The 23,584-nt window shown below is 42.7% G+C and overlaps 1 protein-coding gene across 5 annotated transcripts in view; it reads right to left on the bottom strand.

Moving 5' to 3' along the window:
* DIS3L2 (DIS3 like 3'-5' exoribonuclease 2) overlaps nt 1-23,584 on the bottom strand; it is a 183,139-nt gene that overhangs the window by 64,436 nt on the left and 95,119 nt on the right. For all 5 annotated transcript variants that reach the window (XM_071566546.1, XM_071566545.1, XM_071566550.1 and 2 more), the window contains 2 exons: nt 8,642-8,754; nt 1,592-1,699 (listed from right to left, as the gene is read on the bottom strand). In XM_071566546.1, coding sequence (XP_071422647.1) covers nt 1,592-1,699; nt 8,642-8,754 — 221 coding nt within the window. The remainder of the gene's footprint in view (nt 1-1,591; nt 1,700-8,641; nt 8,755-23,584) is intronic.

The following is a 23,584-nucleotide window of genomic DNA, read 5'->3' as shown; positions in this document are numbered from 1 at the left end:
GAATGTCCTGTCCTCAATGTCAGAGCTTTCAGGGCTCTCCACCAACAGCTGAGGTTCAAGGGCAGTGCTGGGGCTTTGACTCAGCTCCCTTTCACCCAGCAGAGCGTGGCGGAGCATGTGATCCTGTTTACACTGAAATGTGGACATAGTAACACCTAGAAATACAAGCTCTCAAAAGAATGCCCTCCTAGGCAGAAGCCCTACAAGTGCTTTCCTCTTGGAAAGAGTAAATTCTTCTCCAGCCCTCACCTGATACTCACATCAAGTGACCTCAACTAAGACTGCAACCCTGAAAGTCCTTGTAGGAGCAACCAGTTTGCTGAGATGGCCACAGAAAAGTCTGCTCCCCTGGGGCAGCTTGGCCACAGCCCAGACCACTTGAGAAGGCAGATGCTACAGCTCCTCTACTTTGTCACTGCTCAGACAGGGTTGGACTGAGCACTGTTTGAAACACAAATAACGGACATATTGCATGGGACAAAAGACAAGATATAATTAAAGGGTTCTTTTAATTAAGACTTGACTATTAGCTGTTCAAAGGTGACTCAGTGTCAATAAAATGCTCAACAAGCAGCTACTATTAGAAGGTCTCATAAGTAACCACTCTGTGACCATAGGAAGGGGAATGCTTTCCACAGCAGAGAAATAGAATCCACCTCAGTGCCAGAGCAGGGACTTGATGCAGAAATACAGAATCAGGACTGCAACTCAATTTTGCTAAAACACAAAAGTTAGATTCAGAATGCTTTAGAGCAGCTGGAACAATAATAAGGAAATAAAGTTAATCTTTGTGAAAAATTACCAAATTGGCACAATACAGTCTACGGAAAGAGTTGTATATGAGCATAACAGCAGTTTTAAAAAAATTAGTACAAAAAGTGATCAGAGGATGCTCTGGTACTGCCAGTCTTTAGCCCCCCTTGATTAGTGAGGGGACACCCTGTGATCATCAAAGAGGAGATTTTAGGGTTACAAAGATTGTGGGAAAAGAACAGGGACAGAAATAAAGACGTGGGGAGCGCTGGCAGGCAGCTGAGGGCAGCTCACAGCACTGACAGATTCCACAACTGCTCCCTGGAAATAACACATGCAGAGGATGTAGCTGTGCCTTTGCTGAAGGGCTATCACGCTTTATTTGAATTGATGTAATTTGCAGCTCTGAAGAAGAATTAAATAGTCTGTTTACCGGAGAGATCACAGAGGGATACTGCCCACATCCACCGCATTGCACAACTGCCTGTGAGCACAAGGCAGGGCTGGAGTCGGGGGCACATCTTGTACCACCCAAAGCATTAGCTTTGAAATGCTGCTAGAAGTAAGACATTAAATGGTTGGGTGATCTGGTAAGGAGCAGGACATTCTCTGTTCCTGGGCTTAATACAAATATTCCTCCTTTCCCCATGCTGAGAAATAACTCCAGCTGGAAATTCCACAGTATATCATCAGCAAGACATGATACAGGGACAGTCCTACATCCTCCCGTATTGTTCACCTTTGCTGTCCACTTGGGTGGTAAGGGGTGGCATTTTTATCACTTCTTCTGTAAGAGCAGGGGCAGACCAAGGGAGGACAAATTAGCAGGAGGAGGTACCTTGCCTTCCGGAGTCAACTTCCATATCACAGAGAATGTCAGTCTATCTTTCATAGGATTGAGACTGCATAACTCCTCACAGAGCAGCCTGGGAAGCATTGGGATCACCTGGAAGAGAACAGAGCCTTGGTGAGACACAACTTCTAGTGTGATCAAACTTCCCTGACCAGTTGTTAAAGGGCAGGCTCAACAATGCACAAAAGCAGAAAATGCATTAAACAGTCAGGATCACGTTCTCTATGGCAGGAGTGGCTACACCACAGCTCTGGGATGCATCATCCATGCCAGAGCTGTATCACATGGAAAACAACATGCTGGCATGGAACAAGTAAACCAAATCCCTCTGGAATGAGAGGAAGTCAGACATGACACCAACACTCACATCCCTCAATAAGAGCAGAGGCAGCTGTCAGTCTCCAACTGGGAATCATTCCCAGTGCCCCCCTCCGAAGAATGGAGTAAGCATCCTGGAGCATTCTGCATCCTCGCTTATGCAAACACTTACTCTGCAGCTTTTAAGGTCACAAAATGTGCTCTGTTTTCCACTTCTTTCCCACTGCCGCTCTGGCACTGGAAGAATGAGGAAGGCTCAGCACATCAGGAAACTTAATGTTGAAGAAACATGGTTCTGGCAGTCAGGAGCTGAAGAGCTTGGATTTGGGGACTGTGTTTCTTGCTTTGCCACTGAATACCATGTAATCCAGCAAGTAATGCAAGCCTGCTCTCTGCAAAGCAAAATGAAACTTGTCCCATGCATCACAGGAGTCATGCTTGGCTTCAGTAAAGATTGACCCCCATGCTTTGCAGCACAGACAGGAATGTGGATAGATGCTGCTGCGATAAACAAAAGTGCCTGGTTTATGATTATTGACCATGGTGATTGCAAATGGAGAACAATTATTGCTCTATTTTACTCAACTCTTTTTAAACAAAATGTCAGCCAACATAAATTTCTGGCAGGATTTTTTAACCCGTGTCCTAACTCCTTACAACTGATCAATATTTCTGCTGAATTACCAAACCACAAATTATTCACCTGACTACACCAACAAAGTTAAAGCTTTTGAGCATATTCATGTTAGAGCAAACCTGAGCAGCTCCAAGTGTTTCTACCATCCCTGAGTTATTTCTCCAGTGAATTCTGCAGTAAAGATAATCTTCAGCAGCTGTTAAATGAAGCAAACCTAATTATTAGAGTTTCACTTCTTATTTGCCTTCTCATTATTTACCTTTCTGAAGAAGCTGTAAATGCCCTCAAAGAACCACCATGTTATTCCTCTTGTTTATTTTCAGTGGCAACATGGGCTGGTGCATTCCAGAAAACACAGAGAGAAAAATGCTCTACTTGCTTGCCATAAAATAATTTAGCTATTTAATTAGTTTCCGTTTTAACTGCTCTGAGTGCCAGCCTGTAAATACAGGACCAGCAGGAAGCTGACTGGCATACAAATCCCAGCTCTTCCAAACTTTGTGACATCTATTTAGTGATTTCAGAGGTAACTTCTTCTACCTGGATGCAGGGGAATAACTGCTCTTCAAAATAGTAAGAAAAAACAGTCTCAGGTGTCCATTTTCTTCTCAAGTGCACACACTTTATCCTTACCTTTTGCTTTGAAGGAAAGACTCTTAAAATATTTAATCACATTTGTGGTTTGGCACCAGATGATGGCTATAAATCCATTCTAACTGCAGTGCATACTAATGCCAAAACGTTAACTGTACAATCTGGGATTGTCAGGGAGTCACAACATGAATCAGCAGCCCTGGAAGGTCACAAGGGCACAGCTCATGATAAGCTGTTTCCCACAACACAAAGGCCGTCAACTCTGTTATTCCAGTTGTGAACAGAACGTTAACAATACTGGGACATTCATAACTCACTCAGATCCAGTACGTGAGCTCAGCCATGCTGCCTGGAAGGACCCACACCACAAGGTTATAAATGCAACGTGAGTGGTGCCAACCCATACCAGAAAGGAGAGAAAATAGCTTTACAGACTATCGGAAATCCCTGCCTGCCTAAGATCGCCCATGACCACCATGAGACCCTGAAGTTCAGGTCACAGTGAACAAAGTGCCAGTAATTTAATAAAAGCTCCCATGCCCTTTTCCACCCAAATTAAAAGCTGCTTTTCTCTCTCTTCCTACCTCTGTGATTGATCATCTGATAATGGTTTGTACTTATTGAATACTTCTTTGCCTTAGCATGCCCCCTTTCCCTTCACATTTCCTGCAGCAATGCCAGTCTGCTAGAAAAATGCCTACACAAAACATGAAAGCCCATCCATGAAGAACAGCCCAAACTAAACAACACGATGCTTGTTTTAAGTGTACTTGAACAGGATTAATATCCAATTCAAGAGGCTATAATTCAATGGAAGGGCTTTCAATGACGTGAAACACAAGCAAAGCTTTAACTCAGATCATAATTACAGCACTAAACACTCACCAAGCAATTAGCTGTAACAAATCTACTGTTAAATAGGGAAGCATCAACCTGTGTTACCCTTGTTTTACGGGAGAGAAACTTTAGGCAAAGTAACTTAACCCAAGTCATTGAGGAATTCTCATGAGAGAATAAGAATGGAATCAACATTTTCCTGGTCTCAGCAAACACATACATAACATAATGTGACCTTGCACTGAAGGTATTTCAATTTTATCTACCTTACTGAATTAAAAGAAACCTGTTTTCAACACCACAATAGTTTTGGCTGACTGCCTCCCTTTGCTTTAACATCTCGATTCCTCTTCACTCTCTATATGGGGAATAAACCAACTGTTACAAGGCACAGAAGTTGAAGTTATAAATACACATTTCCTTTTTCCTTAACACGATACAGTCTCAGTCTGAAAGGATTCCTAGTAATTGCAAGCGCAGCATTTAACATACAAAGATGTCACAATTGTGTCACACTCAGAGAGCAAGATGTTTCAGGAGTGATCCCAGGGGCTGCCCAGAGGAACTTGGGCAACAGGATTATCTCCATCTCTTTCTGACGGAGACACAGGATGAGAGGAGATTTCCCTAAGTATGCCTTTCATGTCCAGATTTGCAAAATACCAGAGTTGTGCAGCATCATCTCAAATAATCCAGAGGTTGCCCAGCATCTTTTAAATGCTTTGCCCTTCCCGTGACTGTCTGCCAAGAGATAGTGGTGCCTGCCAGCTGTCCTGTGGAGTGCCATGGCATGCAGAAAGCCAGTGAGATGAAACACTGCCGAGGGATAGCACCTCCAGTGTGAAGTGGTTTCCTTGGCAAATTGCTACAGGTGCATCTATCTTGAGGATCACATCAATTCAGTTTGATTTTATGGCAGGTGGAAATAAAGTCACCTGGGCTTATACAGGGATCATAAACCTGGAGTAAGGGGTCTATAAAAAGTAGTTGAATCCAGAAAGGCAGTGGGAGAGGCCCAGCAAGGCTAGGCAGAAGAATTTTCCAATGTAAGAAAGGGCCTACATCCCCCAAGGAAATGCCTTCTAATGAATGTGTAATAGAAACCAGGGTTGAAGAAAGGCTTGAGTGGTGAGAGCTTTGTCTGCTTGTCATCCCCCTCTATCAGTCAGACTAATTAAAGACATCATCTCTCCCCATAAGCCTAACAGGGCTCAAGAGATACTGGAAAGGGCACTTTCTTTGAGTGAAAGGCTGATATCCACAATGCTGGCAGCTGCAGGTCTGCATTTCAAACACAACTACAGACAGAGGATTTCTCTCTGCCTGTTTCCAAGTCCTACATGCAAAATCTTCAGCACTGCCCTGGAGACTCAGTGCACCAGCAGTGCCCCACAGCCATTCCCACCACAGGCAGCCACGTGTCCCACCAAAGCCATGGGCACAACTGGAAAACCAAAGGGAGAGAAGGCAGTGCTGGGGCTTGGGGTGGTTCCTACACATCGTCCTCCTGGTATTATAAAACAGACAGACCTGTGACTATGGCTGGTCACACTGCTTAGCATCTGGCTCTTCTGCACAGGAAGATCTAACCTCCTGGTTGTGGGAGCCCATGGGTTTGTTTTGTTTTGTCTGTTCAACTAATAAAGTGCTTCCAGAAACCAAATTTGAGTTTTCAGTCTCAGAGTCATTCCTAGGGAGCAGGGCAGTAGGAGGGAGCACACACATGCTGGGATGACAAAAGTTCCTGTTCCCCTTAAAATCAGAAACATCTGCTGCAGCCAGGACTGACTCTGGTCAGGTTCAGAGCAGGTTATCCAGAGGGGCTCTCACCAATGCATTCACTGTAGCAGCTTTGCAAGGAAAACTGGCCAGTCAACCAAAGGGAAAAGGGAACAAAGCCTGAAAGAATAACCCCTTATCACCACAAAGCTGCATGAACAGTTTTACTCCCTTCAAACAACTCCATTCTGCTGGCATCATGCTGTGACTGCCCCTCATTCTTGGTTCAGGTTGGGTACTACCACCTCTGACTCCCAGGGGGACTCCTTCTCCCATCGTTTGTCTGATGGGGAGGGATTGTGTATTAGCCAAGAGTTTCCACCAGCTGCTCTCCCCAGAGCTGGGAGGAGGATGCTAAAGTTGAACAATGGAGTGGGCTCAGCAAGTCTCTTGCTTATACACTGAAAGACACTCAAAGGAAATAGGCAATTTGTTTATGAGCCAAGACTTCTGCTCAGAAGTTGTATCAACACTTCCATGAATTCAGATTTTGAGCAACTCTTTGTTACTCAGTCTGAGATTATCAAAATATCAACACCCAGACAACCTGTTGGTGTCAAAAGTGAATGTCTTGAAGCCCTTGGACTCAAGATGAAGACAGGCTTACAGTTCCGATCTTTGATCTCCAGTGTAAAATAGGACCAGTAAAATATTATAGGGATTTATGGCTGACCTCTCACTCGAGCTGCTTCACACCTAAAATAACAATATAAGATGTGCCAAAAAAGAGGAAACTGTTTAGGTTTTCTTGCTTCTTAAAACCTGATACATTCTTATTTCAAAAACTTTGGACTTCTATTAAATAGACCGCTATCAATTACACAATAACTCCCCTTTTGGATACATGGTTGAGGAAAATTAAATATGTGGCTTTATTTAACTTCTTTGGGAGGATTAGCATGGTGCTAACCTCTCACAGAATCACAGCTGTCTTAGGAAACAATTCCATCAAAGGAAAGCATATTTTCTACAAGAGTCATGCTACCATCTTGTTTCAGACAGCCAGCTGCTTTCCTTTGGTCATCCCCTCGCTCCTTTTCATCTCTTGCAACTAAAATATTGACAATTTCATCATCTAACCCAGTTTTCTATTTTAAAATATATTTTCTGCAGGGCAGAAGTGTGGGTAAAACATTAATCCTGACTGCTAGGTCAAGTGGTTGAAGAGCAATTGAAGACTAGGGGCAGCAGGTAACTTACGTTGGCATTGCACAGGACTGACTGGCAGTGCTGGGGGGAAAGGTGCTTTGGCAAAAAATTGAATTACCTTCAGCATTCAATTGGATTATCATGAAAAATGTCTTCTTTCTTTATAAAAATCTTTCTTTTCCTTTTAAAAAATAATCACTTGCCTTCAAACCACAGTATTTTGACTTGGAAATACTGCCACAACATCCTCCCAGACTACAGCTTTGCTGCCCTTGGTGATGTCCCCTCTGGCCAGCCCCCACCCCACAGAGCTACAGCCATCGAGTCATCCATCAGAGGGGGAAGCAGAGCAAGGCACAAGCCAAGGGCTTATAACTGCAGAGACTGTAGGACTGGGGGAGACTGGTGCCAGCACTGCTGTTTCCACGAGATATGCATTGCTTCCCACTCCTGGAGAACAGCAAGTCACTGGTAACTGGGATTTACCATGTGGTACCTGGGTGCTGTTGGTGTCACTACCACCAATCCAGCTGGGACACTTTGGTATTGATACCACAGCTGTTCCACAGGGAGCTGAAATTCACCAGACTCACTGAGACCCTCTAAAGATGTGTCTTGCTGCTTCTATCCAAAAACCCCACTGATTTGATTCCACTAGTGTAACATAAATTATTTTATCATCTTGAAAGTGTGGAGAGGACATAGGAAGCTACTGGAGTAAGCATCATTACAAACCCCTCCCCAGACAACAACCCTGACAAAATCCAGGAAGGGAAGGGAAGAATCACTTCTAATACTAAGTGGTAAGTAGGATATGTTTATTTATTATAGAAAAGATGTCCTGTCATCCCAGAAATGGCTGTAGACACAAGGACTTCAGTCTGATGGAATTCAAGTGTGAGAAGAGGCAGATTAATCTGCTCTATGAGACTGCTTCAACACTTCTCTTCATGCAGTTGGTAACTCAAGCCCAGGACACTGACAGACAAGGTTTTTAGCTTCCCTGCCAGCATGGTGCCAGTGGTTCTGATGAACTATGAAGTGTTTCTGCATGTTCAACTGAAAATGAGACAGTCACAGACAAAACCTACATGCTTCCTTTCCAGCCATGTTAGACTTCAACCTGTTCATTTTTCAAGTTTAGAAGTCAACTTTCAACTTGAGTTTAACATTTGATTCTGATATGCTAGAATCTGTGTAATTTCAACTATCTTTTCATTGTGTGATGAAAGCACACCATTCCTCCAGTACTGTGATAAGAGTGTGAGCCTTCTGTTTTACCTCAAGATGTTTGTTTGTTAGGGTGTTTCAAACCCTACTCTGCCATGCATCCACCTCTGGGAAGGATTAGCTGTAGTACTGCACCAAAGGCAAAGACAAAACTCTCCACCCCATCTGCCGATTTCAGGCTCCCAAGAGCAAAGCAGAGGAGCCAGCTTGGGTCTGTCAGGCTTGGCTGAGGCCAGCACTGAGCTCCTGAGCTGGTGAGCCCTGGCACATGTGGGTCTCTGACCATAGACACGGGGTCATGAACTGCTGCTCCACCCTGTGCTCTCCCTGTATGTCAGCTCTTGTGTTTGCAGCAGTTTACTCATTTTTGTAGGTTTCCTGCAATAATATTCAGATTTTGACTGTGAGCATCTGGAAATGAACCTTGAAAATCAATTTATGGTAAATGTAAGACACAGTGATCAGATGAAAAAAGGAGAAGCTGTTCTTACCTTTTGCACTAGATAGACACTCGTTGCCCTTTCGCTCGCTACCTTATCCAGTGCTGTTTCTTCCAGTACGAAGTGGCTCACATCCGCAATGTGAACTCCCACTTCCAAGTTCCCTGAAATGGCACAAGAAATCAGTAGGAGACTGCAGGTAGAAATGAGCTGATGACATATTTAACTCTGACTCCTCTCCCCTTCTCCCCAGCGCTACCCTTTTGCCTTATGCCAGTAAAATGGTATGTCTTTCCACCTCTTCCATCAGAGATGAAAACTGTGGTCTCTCAGGACACTCCCAGAATCACCACCAGTGTGGCTACAGCATACAAGTGAATACACATACAACTGAATCCTCAAGGACTGTGGTGGAAGTGTGAAAACTCTTAAAAACCATGTGGATAAGACTTTCCAGTTAGCAGCTTGTAATAGTGAGCTCAGTCCTCATCCCTTTGGTATCAGACAACGGCATGCAAGAAAGGGACCCAACCTTACAAGCACACAGGGAATGCAGGATCCCATTTCCCAGGTATGGAGCAGTTGGTCACACCTTCTTTAGGGTTCTCAGAGCTGCACTTATTTTCACTTCAACCTGTTTGAGCCCAAATTGCTGCTGGAGACCTGGGAAGTCTTCAATGACTTTTGACCAAGCTATGAAAAAGTGCAGCTTTCCACTAACAAAATATTCCCACCACTATCCTGCCTTGCCTTCAGATTTGGCTTTTTATCCTTTAATTAGAGCCCAATCTAGAAGTATCTTAATTCAAAAGTTAGGCTGGAGAGGAACACTACTGAGGTTTATCATGAGGTTTTGGCAGTAATTCGGATTTGGAAGTAGCGATCATCCTCAGCTTTGGAAGTAATTAGTACTTTGGTCCAAGAAATTCTGGTTTGCTAATCCTCAAAGCAGCCTATTGACCTTTGTTTTCTCTGGAAGGACTGGGCTAGATTTGAGGTGCTTATTTGTAGAATAGTTCTAAGTGCAGTGGGTTCCTAATTATAACATTTGCTTCTTTAAAGGAATTCACTAACCTCTGAGTATCTATAAATATTTTTTCTTTCCTTAATTTTTTTAAGGAGAGAAAGTAATAAGATCCCATGCTAGTGTCAATCCTGTATATTTATACACCTTGCAAGGAACATTATCAAAGCCCTTCTCTAGAGTGTCACGTTTTTGAAGGAAAAATGGTTTGTTGCTGTTGTCATTAAGCAGTACATCTGCCCATGTGCCCTTCTGATGGATAATGGTGCAGGATTTCAGCAGAGTGGGAATGGAAATATGTGCAGGGGAAGAGGAAGTGTGCTCAAGCTCACATTGGGAGAGGCACCCAGCAGATTGTGCCCCAACTGGGAGCTCAGGGAAGGGAGAACGAGCCCACCCTGCACAACTGCTTGAATTTGTGACCATTGTAAATTTATCAAGCCATGTTTGCACAGCACTTTGAGAACATAAACTGTTATCTTGTCTTTTGAGAGGGTTTTGTACACTCTGACAGGGCAGAGATGCAAAGGCAGCAGAAACACACATGGAAGGAGGGAGTGCTGGGGCTTGGATGTGCCCACATGACCTCCAGCCACTCACTGGAAGGCCCTGCAGAGTCAATACGATGGCAGCAGGCAGAGAGGGCAATAATCCCACCGCACACCAAGGGACAAATTCCACCCCCCATTAGGAAGCTGGGAGCAACAACTGCAGATTAAATGGTTCACCTCAGAAAGCTGCCTACAGCTGTGTTGTGATATTATCACATGCCTTGAAAGCTGCTCTGCATGGATTAGGCAGCCAAGCCTGAAACTACTTAGACAGTAAGTCTTAGACCAACAGTTCAACCAACGGGTTTAATATTACACATACTCAAAGCCAACACACTCAGAAGGTAAAAAAATATTGAACACTTTGAAGTCAATATTGTAATGTATTGACCCTGCAGGCAAATATTGACTAAAGGAAAAGGAGAGGGGGTCATTACATCATGCCTTTAATCGTACTTTAATTCAATATGTGCACTGTTACATACATGAACTTTTTGTCCTCAATAGAAAATCGACAAACCAAAAAGATCTCATTGCATGAGATAATAAAACATGGAGTCAGCCAACAAAAACACACTGCGCAGAATTAAATTTCATTCAGGTTTCCCACCAGAGCTTCTAAAAGCCACGGTCAGTGTGAGCCCCTTGCTTTTGAACTTTTAATGGAAATTCTATATAAATATTTTCTTACATACATTGACATAATGCAAACTGGCAGCTCTTGGGTTTATCTTGCTCGAGTATGAATCACCCTATCTCCCTCACCCCCAAAATATTCAGACCAAGAGAACTTGAAGATAGAGCACAGTGATCAACCAATCTGATTTCTCTCAAATCACTGCTTTTGAACATGCTAGACAAAATACCAGCCTAAGCCTGCACAGAAATACCTGCCTGCTGGTTTATTTGCTAATTAAAATGGAGGAGCTTTGTGGATAGAGAAATACTATTCACTATGATTCTCTTCCAGGTCCACAAGTTGTTTTTCTAGTCTCATTAATTTTTATGACAAAGGCACAAAAGAAACATTTCACATTGTAAGTCTAGTGTTATTTCCCAAGGAAAAAAAAGAAAATATGGCCTGAATGAAATGAAAAGAAAGCTAAATTTGAACTCAAGAACTTAAAAAGTCTTGTCAGAGCAAAGGGGGAAAGGGTGGACACTACATGGATCACACAAAACAGACTACTACTCATAGTCGGCTCCACCTTCATTTTGATGAAAAAATCTACTTTTCCAAGCAAATTCGAGCCTCCCAACCTTGCCATGTAGCTCTCCATCATAATAGACTTTTATGCCCTAAATTTCTTAGAGAAACAAGTACTTTACAAACCACAGACTTGCTTCATCCCAAAGCTGCCCAACAAACCCTAAAGCTAGGTATGCACCAGCAGTTTAAGGTTTGGGTTTTTTAAAAGGAAGTTACATGACAATGTACAGGAGATTAAGCCACATACTTCATACACTGCTATTAAAGCAAGAGTTTCAGGGACCATCTACTGCAATGAAAAATGCTGAAAGCACTTGGATGGCTTCATTCACTCAGGATCTCTGGGACTTTTTCATTTAACATCATCTCATCTGAAAGTGGGTGCAAAACTATTATGCCATTCAAACTCTACTACTATAAAACTGCTTGTGGGAGATGTTTAGCAACAGGGAACGCAGTTTAGAATCAAGTAATGTGTGTTTTACTAACCAGCTGAACCCTGTTAGCTCCTTTCTGCAACCACAGAGATGCAGCGACAGAGATGGATGGGAGACAGGAGCATTGTTTGAAACTACACCATGGCACTGCAAAACCCAGGGAAGAGGCCCTTTGCAATGAGGAGCTCTCCCAGGGTCTGCAAATAGAAACAAGGAAAGGGTTGGGCACAGCCTCCAAAACTCCCCTTGGGCCAATGCTCTGTGCAAGTGGGACAGGATTTGTTGCCACCTTACTGCAAACAGCACAGCTGTGATGCCCTTGTGGTGCTGCACTCAGGGAAGACATTCCCCTTTTTATTTACAACCATACAGGCTGCAAGAACAGCAGAACATAATGGGCCTGTATTTCATCAAATTTCTCGCTGCCTGGGTCCCCTCTCGAAGCTCAGCAAGTGACGGAGCTGGGAAGGGCAGGTCTGCCCCAGCACGATGCTGCACCAGGCACAGCTGCCTTGGAGAAGATTCAGGTCCTTGATCGGCAAATCTGGTTTGTTTGAACCCACTCCAAAACCTCATGTGTGTGTCGATATGATGCTAAAATCAAAGGAGAGCAGTGGCACCTTGCAGGAGAACAAAGAACAAGCTGTTCCTTTTCTTTTTGCTTTTTTACTGATGATCTCATTCTCTACGACAAAACAGTTCAGAGAACTTTTCCTTCCTTATTGAGGAAAATTGTAAACAAGAAAGGATTAGCAAGAAAGAGCTGGAAGAGTAGGAAAAGGTATTTCCAGACTGTAAATGCTCCATAAAAACTGCCAACCCAGAAATTCACATCACTTGCCCCAGGAATTATAAAGTTGACTGCATTTGAATAGTATGCAAGGGAACACACTGGCAACAAATCCCTCTTCCCTTCTTCAGCAACCCTACTGAGTCATAGCACAAACCCAGAGAGACAGACCAAGCAAGTTCATTTCATACATTAGCACATGTGAATTTTAGGACCATGTAATTTCAAAATTCAGCTCTTCAAGGATAAAACATCAGAAAGTCATTCTCTACCATGCAGACACACTCCCCTTTATTTCCATCTCACCTTCAAGCATCATCATTCTCAGCAGGGAAGACAAACACGAGCAAACATGTTAAATCAACTTATAATGGAATATCAGGGGTTTTGTGTTAACCTCCATTTCTCACACCGTCTTTGCCCCTTTAGTGAAATACAGAAGCTTTCAAAGCAGATATAAAGTGTTTGCTCTAGCCAGAAAACAGCCAACTACCCACCTGCTGCCAGCAGTTCAAGGCAGTCAGCTGTTCCCTGGTTAGACCAAACTCTTGCAGCAAATAATTACAGTTCTTTCCCATGCCCCTGCCCTGGTGTATCACACTGCTTCTCTTTCCTGCAAAGCAGTATCTGGCATCTTGCAAAAGTATGAAGAGCTTGCATAAGGAGAAAAATATGAGGCCTTTAACCTACATGCACATTTTGCTGCTATTGGCAGTTCTAGAGAACATGCTCTCGTGTCTTCATCAAGGCTGAGGCTCTGACATGTGACTGTGGGCAAATGGGCAGGGACAGTGTCTGCCATGGAGGGTCCCAGTTACAGAAGGGACAGGCAGAGGCTGCAGATCGTAATAAGGGTGGACACAAAACAAATGGAAGTCGCACCAAGGCAGAAAATAGCACCGAGACCTGAGGAAGCTGCAGGAACCAGGCAGAGGTCATCACAGATCTTTAACACACAGCTTTTATGGAAGAACCTGATCCAAACCCAAATATTTTTGCTTCCCTTTGGCATGTGGACGTACATCTACAGCTCAAGGGCTACAGAAGTGACTGTCTTGGGAAAGGAAGAGAAGAAACAAGAGACAGAAAAGAGCATGACTGATAGGGAGAAAAGAGTAGGTGGGAAAGCAAAGAAAGTGCAAGACAGAGAAGAAGGGAAGAGTTTAATAAAATATAAATGGGGAACTACAGATAGAGTGAGTTATTTGTCTGCTCTAGAGCCTGAAGACAAAGGTGGGTGGCTTTAATTCTCATCTGAGATTACTTTTCCACCACAGGAAGCCAAGCTGTTGTTCAGAAAATCAGTGTGTTTTACTTATTTTAAAATAACAAGGGAAGTGCTTAAATTTTACTTGTGTGCCCTAGGGCCATTTTGCTTTTTGAAAGCGCAGTGCAACTGAGCATAAATTCATTAACTTGTTTACCAAGAAACCAAATTTTTTAAATTATCACATGATGGTCCTTCAGCCAACTGAAATGCAACTAATTATACCTTTTCTTAAGCAAGTAATAGCTCTTTCCTTATCTAAAGGTCTCTTCCTTGACATAACCTCCCAAAAAGACCAGCAAAAGGATCTGAATCCTGTATCTCCAGAGGGCAGGACAAGTCCCCAGGGTGCAGAGCAGCAACTTTTCCCTCTAAGCATAAACATGACTTAGTAAATGTTGCAATAACTTCAGAAGAGGAGACACTGTCTGCCCAAACAAACAACAAGCATCTCTAAAGGGTAACAATCCACTAAAGTCTACATATCACCAACCCCTCTGCCACTGGTTTGCATGAAAAATGTCCCACAGAAATAGCCCCCTTCACCCAACAGCCACAGAGAGACTTTGAGACCATCAGGAATAGCCTGGCCAAGGTTTCAGGGAATTTAAACCCTTCTTTAAATTATGACTGGTCACTTTAGGGGGGCTTTGTAGCACTGAAGATGTGGCCAAGGTCAGGCCCTCAACATCCACGGGGCAAGGAGAGAGGGAGCCAGCACATGCAGCATTGTCAGCACAGTCACTGCAAAAGTGCTGGCTGGGTCTGAGCTTTTGCTTTGATTCTTAAATCACAATTAAAACCTTCAACCTTCACATTTACATCCTTTCCTTCAGGAGCTGGGCTGATGAAAAGACAATAAAAGCTGTGACCTTTCTCATTTAACTGCTCAAACTCAGGAGCTGGGAGATGGACCAAACTCTCAATGACAGCAGAACTGAAATGGGCCCCAGTTGTTTCAAACTAAGAAACAGTGTAAGATCATAGGAGAAGGCAAAAAATTAAATATAAAAACATCTTAAAAGGTTAACTCTTCCCATACTGAAAGTCTTGTCACTTCCTTGACTTCTGGAAGTATCTGGGAAACCACTGACAGGAAGGGTGACATTGCAAAATGATGTTTTTAGTCATCCTAAGAGAATCAGGAAATACTCAGAGTATTTCACAAAAATAAAGGATAACAGGTTTTTTGTTATTTTCTTTTTTTTCTTCAAGATAAAAGGTCCGTGCGGAGCATCAATGAGTCTAAAATTCAGAATAAGTCCTTGCTGCTTTGTACTGACTTTTGAAGCCGTTTTACTCGAATCTAAACTACCCTGACTTTGGCCATTTTGTCCCTTGCATGAACTGGACGTTACAGAGACAACCCACAATTTTACAAACCAGCTTGGGGTTGGGTCTAGGAGAGGTCCAAAACTCATCCCTTCATTAAGTGCAATGAAGGACAAGTGAAGATGAAAAGCAGAAATACTTCCTCGAGTTTTCCATGAGCCATCAGCAATTCTTTAAATAGTTCCCGAATTATGAGGAGACTTTATCTATTAATAAATTATATGCTGGGAGCAAGTCTTTCATGCGAATTGCATAAAATTTTTGTCTCTAGCAGCTAATAAATTCAGCAATGTCCTAAACCCACTTACTAGACTTTAAAAGCCACCTTTTATACTTCAAAACAAGTCAGGATCTCTCCCTAAGATGGCAATTCATGTGTGGTGCATTACACAGCCCTGAATTTGACACACAAACCAGCACAAGCCAAACTAGTTAAGTCCTGTTTGAAACACTCTGGTTGGGCTCAGCCCCTGCAAGGAAAGTGCTCCCACACTCCTAGAGAGTGTGCTCAGAGATGGCTCCTGGTTAGCACCAGGCATTCCCAGGCTCCCAGGAGAGCAGGAAGGTCAATCCTCCCACAGTAACACAGGGTAGATCTTTGTGCTGGGAGTGTTCTGCCAACTTCCACTTCTCAAGAACTGGAAACATCTAAGCTGATATTAATCAGAAGTCAGGTCTCCAGACCTCAAAGATCACACATCATGTCACCAAGGCACAGAAACATAACGAGTTTCCTTTCCTGTGAGCTGCCAGTGAACCCAGATCAGCTCTTCAACACCTTGTGACAGAAAATGTTGCCACTCAGAAGACACCCACTACCTAAACCCGTCCTGAAAACTACCTTAAAACCTAAAGCAACAACTCTGGATAGGAATGAAAGAGCTCTCTGTGCAAGTGGTTCACCGCTGCACCATTAAGTTGGATACTTACACAAAGGAGGAATTCTCCCTAGGGAAAAACACTAAATACTCAAGACAGACTTTGCATAGCATATACAAGATAAAACATTTAACTGCAGGCTGAAGGACATGGGCAATGATATCCAACAGAATAACCACATGGAATACAGATTCTTTCACGCTGCTGAGCAAGATGCAAGCAGAAAAACACAGATAAAAGCAGAGCGTAAGTATTTTAATAGTAGAAGTCAGGCCAGAGCACAGAACAGTTGGGGAGAGACAGGGTAATGATGGAAAACAAAGAGAACTTGACATTTCCTTGATATATCAAAGGTGTCCACTGGAAAACAGAGACCAGATAGAATGGTTCCTTATATGCCTGTGTCTGACCTCCTGCCCACGCAGGTTCTCTCCCCACTCCTGTGCTGGTACCTGCTTACACTGCAGAGGGTCACAGGAGAGCTCTTTTCCTCTGTGCTTGCACAAATACCTAACAGACCTTGTGAGGTGCCAAAATAGCAAGTTCCACTTGGAGGTTTTGTACATTGTATTTATTTCTTTGCAAGATTCAAGTGTAATGAGCAACATGATGAGGAGTTACAAACCTCAAAATCAGATTTATCCACTCAATGCCAGTACTTCTTATATGGTCTTTTCTGGGAGAACCTCTAGATAATTACTTATGACTTAGACACAAAATGAATCTTTGCTATACAGAGTCTATCCCAAGCACTTGGCAGATGGATCTTCACCCTTTCATCAAGACAAGATGTCAAGCAGGACACCAAGGCAATCACAGCAACACTGTGCTGCTGTGACTTGGATTCCTGGCTCAGAAAGCACTCTCTGCTGGTGGGAAGGAGTCACCAAGGCAGACTGTGCTTAGTCTTCTCACGCAGTCTCTTAACAGTGACGTTTTCAGCCAACATGATAAAAGTTAGAGGACAATTTTGGGTATTCATGTCATTAATTATTTTTATCACTATTTCAAGAGTGATTCAAGAGTCTAACTCTATCAGGAAATCAGCAGTCTTTGAATTTAAAGAGATGGAAAGTGACACCCAGCAGCTTTCAAGATGAATTACAAGAATTTTGGGTGTAGGATGTCATCCTGTTCCTGAAATGAAGGTTTATGGTGGGGAGGGACCAGCCTGTCTCTATTGCTAGGTCAGTCCCTTTTGTGATATCTCTACTGCACACAGCAATCCAAGGCTCACTGAGCACTCCCAGGCATTCAAAGAGACCTTGGGATTTAGTCCTAGGCCAAACATATACAATGTCCTTCCATGGAACAGCCTTGACATTTCAGCTTCTTTGGGAACAGAAGGCAGTGGCTGAGATGTCACTTTTAGCTATCCAGCTCTTTTGTTTATTTTTTTAAAGCTTTCCAAAACATTCCCATCTGCACCTGGTTTTATTCTTCCTGTGTAACTGGCATAATAGTCAACAATCAAGAAATACTGTAGTAGATTACAGTGTAAGATGTTTTTCCTGCTCACCTGGGTTCTGAAACCCTGCACTGCAATAGATTAGAAGTCAAAACAATTGACCAGTGATTCTGAGGGATCCTGTCATTTCAGAGAGTTAATAATAAAGAATATATACAGCCGTAACATGTAACAGAACATATGACTGATGATAACCATGTGGGAAAGTATTCCCAGCTATTTGTAACCTTTTAAAGTTTATCTTCCTCATGTATCTTCTGACTCTTGTCTGCTAAACTTACTGAAAGATCCTGTTTTCCTTAGCTCTACCTGGTCATCCCCTATCATTTTTGGTTCATCTCCAAAGATTGTCCTGGTCCCTGAGGTCCTTTTTAATAAACAGAAATCCTGAGCGAAGTTCTTTTAGATCTGTTTGTCCAAGAATCTCTGGATCCTTTTTCCATTACCCACCTCCTTAAAGGCATTTACTTTTTTCTTTCTTCAACATACAGACACTCTTGTTTTTAAGTCTCTATCCACAAATATCAGTGAGATCCTCCAGGACACAAAATTCTGCATCTTTGGGGAATTGTCCCAGGTCCTGAATTTATGAACTGAAATGATCCGGAAGGCACCTTTGCCCAGAGCATCCTTTCTCCCTGCAGGAAAGTAAACTGACTTTTATGAGTAATTCTCCTGGTGTCTGCAAATCTGTTTGCATGTTCTGCCCCCACGGTCTTCATTACGTTAGTCCTTTACAGACAATTTACCTTTTATTTTATTTTAATTCTGTGTCTTTTTCCCACACTGCTTTCTTTGTATACCGTAAAAAAAAGAAAAGAGCTTTTGGGATAAGGATAAAATGTTTATAAAATATCTATACTTGATACAAAATTCCAATGTAATAAATATAAGTTACCATAAAAATCCTGCTCCCCTTTGCTTAACCAAGGTTATAATCAACCTTCTCACAAGCAGCTCTGAAATATATGCAAAAAATGTTTTAACAAATCACGTTCCAGCAATCAATGCTCCAACCAAATCTAAATTTTCTTAATCACCCAAATATCTTATCAACCAGTTTAATGCACTTGTCTGGGGATTAGGCTCATCTATTTCCCTTTCAACACCAGCAGTCTGGAGCAAGCAGTCCTATTTTCCCAGAAATTGAGGGGAGCTCTATGTGAGTTGTTGCATCGATTTCAAGAGAGATGTTTGGTGGAGAAAAGGTGACGCAATTCAACCCTCTGATTCCACTCATCCCTGCACTGGGAAATTGGAAGTGATGTGTGTTTCTGCACACAACTCCACTTTACTTTAAATGAGGAGGCAAAATACACTGTGCATGCTGCAGTTCCCAGAGTCACACAGGAGCCCACTGTGGGACACAGCAGGGACCTGGACCTGGCACAGACCTGAGTGCATTTTGCACATTCAAAGAATCTGCAACCACAGACCCTCAAGAGGAAAAAGGGAACATGTACCTGTTTTTAATCACTGCAATATGTCTTTTTCACTTTGCTGGTAACACAACAAAGCCCCACCAGGCTAATCAGCAGGTAACAGGAGAGACCAGCTAATTATTTCTGATACTAAAGCAAAACCTAACCAAATGTTACACACAATCCCACTCCTGGTAGGTCTTCTTTAATTTTCCCATATTTGACTCCTGCAGTAAATTTAAATAAATTGCAGTTTATGCGTCATTTTATATTTGACTCATATATCAATGTGTTCCTGTTGTTTTCTCTCTGGGTCTGGTGTCTGTTCATCTTAAATATCTTACAAAGAAGGAAACAGTAATTTCATAATATAACTTTTGATTTAACACTACTCCAGTGTTTATTTTAGGCAAGTCAGCCCAGCAAGGCCTTACTTACTCTGTCCTGCAGGGACCAAGAGGATCAGCTGAAGGGTCCTGGACCTACATACTGTCCCCCTACAGTCCTGGAAGTGTCCAGGGGGACAAAGCCGAATAGAAGAGGAAATATTTGTTTCTTAAAAAGTGAAATATAAGTGCAAACAACTTTGCAACATTAAAACATCCCAAGTGTTTGCAACTTACATCAGTAAAGAAGGAGGATGAAAGCAGAGGAAGATAAACACTGGAATGAGTCAATGAATGTTTCTATATATGGCCTCGCTCCAAAATGCAACCAGTGTCACCAAGAACATGGAAACTGGGGCAAACAGTCTGTAGAATATGTTCCTATTCTGCAGTACAAGTCTTTCTAGAAAAAGATTTAAATTACTTAAATTTGAATTACTTTGTAAAGATTGTAGGGATACCGAAATGAAAGAACTACAGTGAGAACCATGTTAGTTATCAATATACACACAAAAAGATGTGCAGATGCTCTGTCAGTATGGCCCAAAGCACTGCTTTGAAATCAGCATCAAAAGACCCGCACACAGGTTAAAACAACCCCCCAGAAACACATCCCAATAATTTCTGCTGCATCCTTTCCCATCACAGCCAGATTTTTCACTATATGCAACTGTCTGCCTTGAAATGTGCCAAATTTCATTTCTGTTCCTACCAGTCAGTAGCTCTCAAACACAACTGCAGCAGTGAGGTACATTACCAGAAATACAAACACCACTGGCAGGTAATTCCCAGAAGAAGTTTGGCAAGTGTGAGAAACCTGCCTGGTGCCACACAGGTTGTGTACAATGCTCTTACATGCTGAGACCAGAACAGATCTTTAAACCTCTGAGCCTTGGGTGAAAACATTCAGGCTTAAAAGCAGTACAGTTATTTTCCGTGAAAGTCTGCAACATCTGCATGACCTGAGAACAGTTCTGCTTGCACTCCTGGCTGCAGCAATTTGCTAGAAGATGTGCAGAAAGGATCACAAAAGAGCATTGACTGAAATGAACTTGCTTAAAAAAACCTCAAGCTAACCTGAAACAGCTCTACAAAGGCTGCAGAAACTAGGTGCAGGCCAGAGCCATCTTTTACTCCAAGCTTATGCTGAGTCATCTAAATGGAGTACAGTTTGTTCATATTTCTGCAGCTGTTACATAAATAACCCTATTTTCCTTCTTTATTGGAGCTGATCTCTTTTAAAATATACACTCACAAATGTGAACAGCAAGCTCACCTCCCTACTGCTATCATTAAACAATAACGAGGAGCACGACCGTTAATCAAAAACAGACTCCAATATAAAATCCTCTCAAAACCGGACTGGCCCACTTAAGACATATATCCCTGGAAAAGTTTCCAACTGCTGCAATATCCTACTGCAAGCTCCATTAAAAATACAGCTCTTCCCACAGCCATCCCATGCTTCTTTTGCTAGTGACAATCTGCTACTGGGTAGTTCTTCATGACAGATTTGTGGACTGCTTTGGCTAAAAAATTCTTTTCCATCTTTTACTGAGGATGTAGCATGGGAGAGTCCTCCATCCATTGACAGGGGTCACACTGAGTTTTAAAACTTCACAAAGGTGCAAAGACAGTCCCTTATCTCTCTGCTTGTTGCCTAAGATCCTTCAAGGCAAAGAAACTGTCACAATCTTGAATAAATTAGCAACAAATGCTTGAAGACAATTTCATTATCCAACATCTTCTGAAATGCCCTGATTTACCTGTCTGAGAGAAGAAGTGTGGGCAATGAGTCTGGGTCTTTTTGTAATAACTCACGGTGCTATACACCAGCAGAGAGACAGTTTCTGAATTGGGTTCTGCATTCTCTGTTGATTTTTGGAGATCTCCTCATATCACGAGGATGCCAAGATATGTGGTTTGCTCATGTTGGGATTTTATGGTGGGGTTTTTTTAAGTGTTTTACATATGGGCAAAAGAGATGGAAAAAATAATTTCTGGTAACCACATTTACATTTGGAATAACGGCTGCGTTAACTCTTAACACAACTTTGCCCTCATGAGAGGTGCAGCCCTGCCAGGTCTAGATAAGCTCTTACCTCTAAAACAACTCTCTGTCATAATAATTGCAGCGAGTATAGCAACTTTTAAAGCCAAAAATCCTCAGGGTACCTCCAAAACATGTCAAAAGCACAAGATTGAGGTTCCCATAGGGGCACTCCTAAACACTGAATTGCTGGGAACAGCCATGGCTTTCCAAGCAAGTGAACACAAAGAAGTCACCCCAAAGGACTCCCAGTACTGTTTTTAGATGCTCATCCCCTGCCTGAGGATTCAGAACCTCATCTCTTGGACAACAAACTCTGTAGCTGTATCTCTAAGGTAACACCTGACAAATGGGCACAAAACACATTATATTGACACTGCATGTGAGCCAGATATCCCTTATAGGAGGCTCACAAAATAATGTTTTGATTGGGTTCTTCAGATCAGGAAGTATTTGAAAAATTTAACCTTTGGAATTAAGCATTTCAATACTGAACCACAGTGGGCAGAGGAGAAAGTCCACAAAATGCTGCATCAAGTTTGTGCCTCAAACAGCAGCACACTGAGAGGATAAAGGACAAGAGCCCATCAGTTATTATTTGCTTTTATTACTCACTAAAAAGACTCTGCAGGCATCTCCTTGCATGACATCAGGAGCCTTAAAAATGGAGATGATTCCAACTACTAGACTGGACATCTCTGCTTCAGAGACCCTTCATGCTTGAAATAAACACTGAAGCACAGACACAGCACTGAGATTTCCTTCCCCTGCCTGCTCAGGGACCCAGGCTGAGCTGGCCAGCCACCCATCACACCTACTCCAGGAAGGCAGAGAGGTTTCCTGCAGGTGCTCCCACTCTGCTCCTCAGCTCCCTCCTGGATGGAGCATGAACTGCATCCAAGACCACCAGCACCTGGTTTTCTGTCTGTACTCCCTTCTGAGCCACAAGGTCTCTTCAGAATAAAGACCAGAGATTTCAAAATAAATAAAAAGGTATTTCCATGCCAGTTCTTTCCACACTGCTTTAAAACCTGGTCCCTGGGATTCATTAGCATCAAAAATGGCTTTTTGAGGGTGTGACTTTCCTTAGACAGAGGTTGAGACAGTGATGGAGTAGGATTAGAGCATGGTGGTAATAACACCACAGTCATGGGTTTGCTCCCTGTATGGGCCACTCAAGAGTTGAACTCAATGATCCCTATGGGTCCCTTCCAACTCAGAATATTCTGTGAAACTTGCCATATGAAATTCTGTGAGTGTGGGCACCACTCTCACAGCAGATCACAGGCTGAAAGGAAAGGTTGAGCACACAATGCCCAGGACAGGCAAGGAGAAGGTCACTCTTAAAGAAGGCTCCACCTCAGAACAACTTTTCATTGAGAGGAGACCAGGGTGGACGACGATGTACAACTCCAGGCAAAAGGAGACACCCGGCACACAAAGGACTGCTGTGAGCAGACTCCCACCAAATGGTTCGTGGAAAATCATACATGGGAGTTAAAAGGGCCTTTGGAACACAACAGCCACCAGTGGGTGCATTCACTTTTCTGCCTCTTGGATTTTCTACTCTGCTGGGGTCGGAAGGACAAGATAGAGTTCAAGGGTGGCCACAACCCTGATCAGCAAATATATCCACAAGCCCAAGTATGAGTAACAGCTCTGCAATGGCTTTGCAGACTTTCTGGGAAAGAAGAATTCTTGTTCAAACTCATATTTTCCTTGAATGCTTTCTCCAAATGGCTTATGGATGGAGGAACAATGTAGATGTTGCACCACAAACCAGCTCAGTGAATGGTTCTTGCAGCACTAAAACCCACGTGCATGTGAGCAGTAAAGGCTCAGAAGACAAAGCTTCAACACTTTAGATCTGAGGACCTGTGGACAACAACACTGCCATAAACCTACAGTAATTCAGATGACAAAGTGGAAAGAGGAAGAACAGAGTTGAGCTTAGGATCTCTTAGGAAGACTGTTCCAATCTTCTGTGAAACAAAACAGCAGTTTTTCCTTCAACTTGCCTCAAAATTGCTATTGTACAGCACAATTAATTTTGTTGGCTTCAAATTTTCTTTCACCTCTGCTTTTTTATCAGTCTTACAGCACTGTAGTACTACTCTGTACCTGGGTCTAAAAGACATAACAATTCATTGGCCACATTGCACAGAATAAAACCAACTCA

This window comes from Pithys albifrons, chromosome 11 (genome assembly GCF_047495875.1).
Source record: "Pithys albifrons albifrons isolate INPA30051 chromosome 11, PitAlb_v1, whole genome shotgun sequence".
In the NCBI taxonomy this organism is placed as follows: domain Eukaryota; kingdom Metazoa; phylum Chordata; class Aves; order Passeriformes; family Thamnophilidae; genus Pithys; species Pithys albifrons.
This window is presented reverse-complemented; position numbering and strand designations above follow the sequence as displayed.